The 935-nt window shown below is 64.4% G+C and overlaps 1 protein-coding gene across 1 annotated transcript in view; it reads right to left on the minus strand.

The window, feature by feature from the left end:
- Positions 1 to 724, minus strand: part of SH2D3C (SH2 domain containing 3C) — a 25,459-nt gene extending 24,735 nt beyond the window's left edge. The window contains exon 1 of the mRNA XM_009888033.1: positions 685 to 724. Within this exon, the coding sequence (XP_009886335.1) occupies positions 685 to 724 (40 nt within the window). The remainder of the gene's footprint in view (positions 1 to 684) is intronic.
- Positions 725 to 935: the final 211 nt, after the last annotated feature.

Here is a 935-nt window from a genome sequence, read left to right on the forward strand (position 1 = left end):
GTAATGCGAAGAGCAGCAGCGAAGGCCAGCTCCGCCACAGCCCAGCACGGGGAAGCGGGGTGAAGGCCGCTGCAGCCGCCTCCCGGGGCTCTGGGGCAAACCCAAGGTCTGTGAGAAAGAGCAGAGCTTGCTCCCAGTGGGTGCGGAGCACTTCCTCCGAGAGCAGCCAGCGGGAATCTGCTCCCAGGCTCCCATCCCAGCTCCTCCGTGTCACCCCTGTCCCTATGCTGTGGAAGCATCCTGGGGCGGGGGGCCTGGGCACCCCCAGCACCGGCTTGCACCCCCAGCCATGCACCCTGAAGGATGTGATTTGGAGAGTGAAGACCCCGAAATCTCGTTGTGCATCCCCCTGGGTGCATCCTGGCACTCAGTGCAGGGCTGGGCTGTGGCACACTGGTCCCAGTCCCAGCACTCAGCTCCCGAGCCAACAGCACCCAGGCTCTCTCCCAGCCCTGAGGATGGAAACCCCCAAAGCCCCTCACCCCAACTCGTTTCGTAACGAGACCAGAGACCGTCTTGCCTCCAAACATCCCCGGGCGGTGGTAACCTGGGTAGCGTGTGAGCACACACTCACACTCACATTCAGTCACACTCACACTCACTCTCACGCATCCCCTTCCCCCCCCGCCTGGCTGTCCAGGTGAGTACCCCATCGCCCGCCCACCCTGTCCCATGGCCACTTACTGAACTTCTTGAAGCCCCCTCGTTTCTGGCCCTCAGCCATGGCTGTGCCGGTTGGAGGCCGCAGGGACCGAGAGGGACAAGTTTATAACCGTGAAGCCCTTCCCTGCCTGCTCCTCCCTTCCTGCCCCCCCCGCCGCGGTCGCTCATCGCTCATTCGGCGTTTCCTCCCCAATGCTGTCATCTGCTCCGGGCCCACTCCTGTCCCTGCCCGCCCTCCTGCCGTCCCCACAGTCCCCATGTCTGCTGGCACC

Source organism: Charadrius vociferus, unplaced genomic scaffold (assembly GCF_000708025.1).
Source record: "Charadrius vociferus isolate BGI_N301 unplaced genomic scaffold, ASM70802v2 scaffold56, whole genome shotgun sequence".
Classification (NCBI taxonomy): Eukaryota; Metazoa; Chordata; class Aves; order Charadriiformes; family Charadriidae; genus Charadrius; species Charadrius vociferus.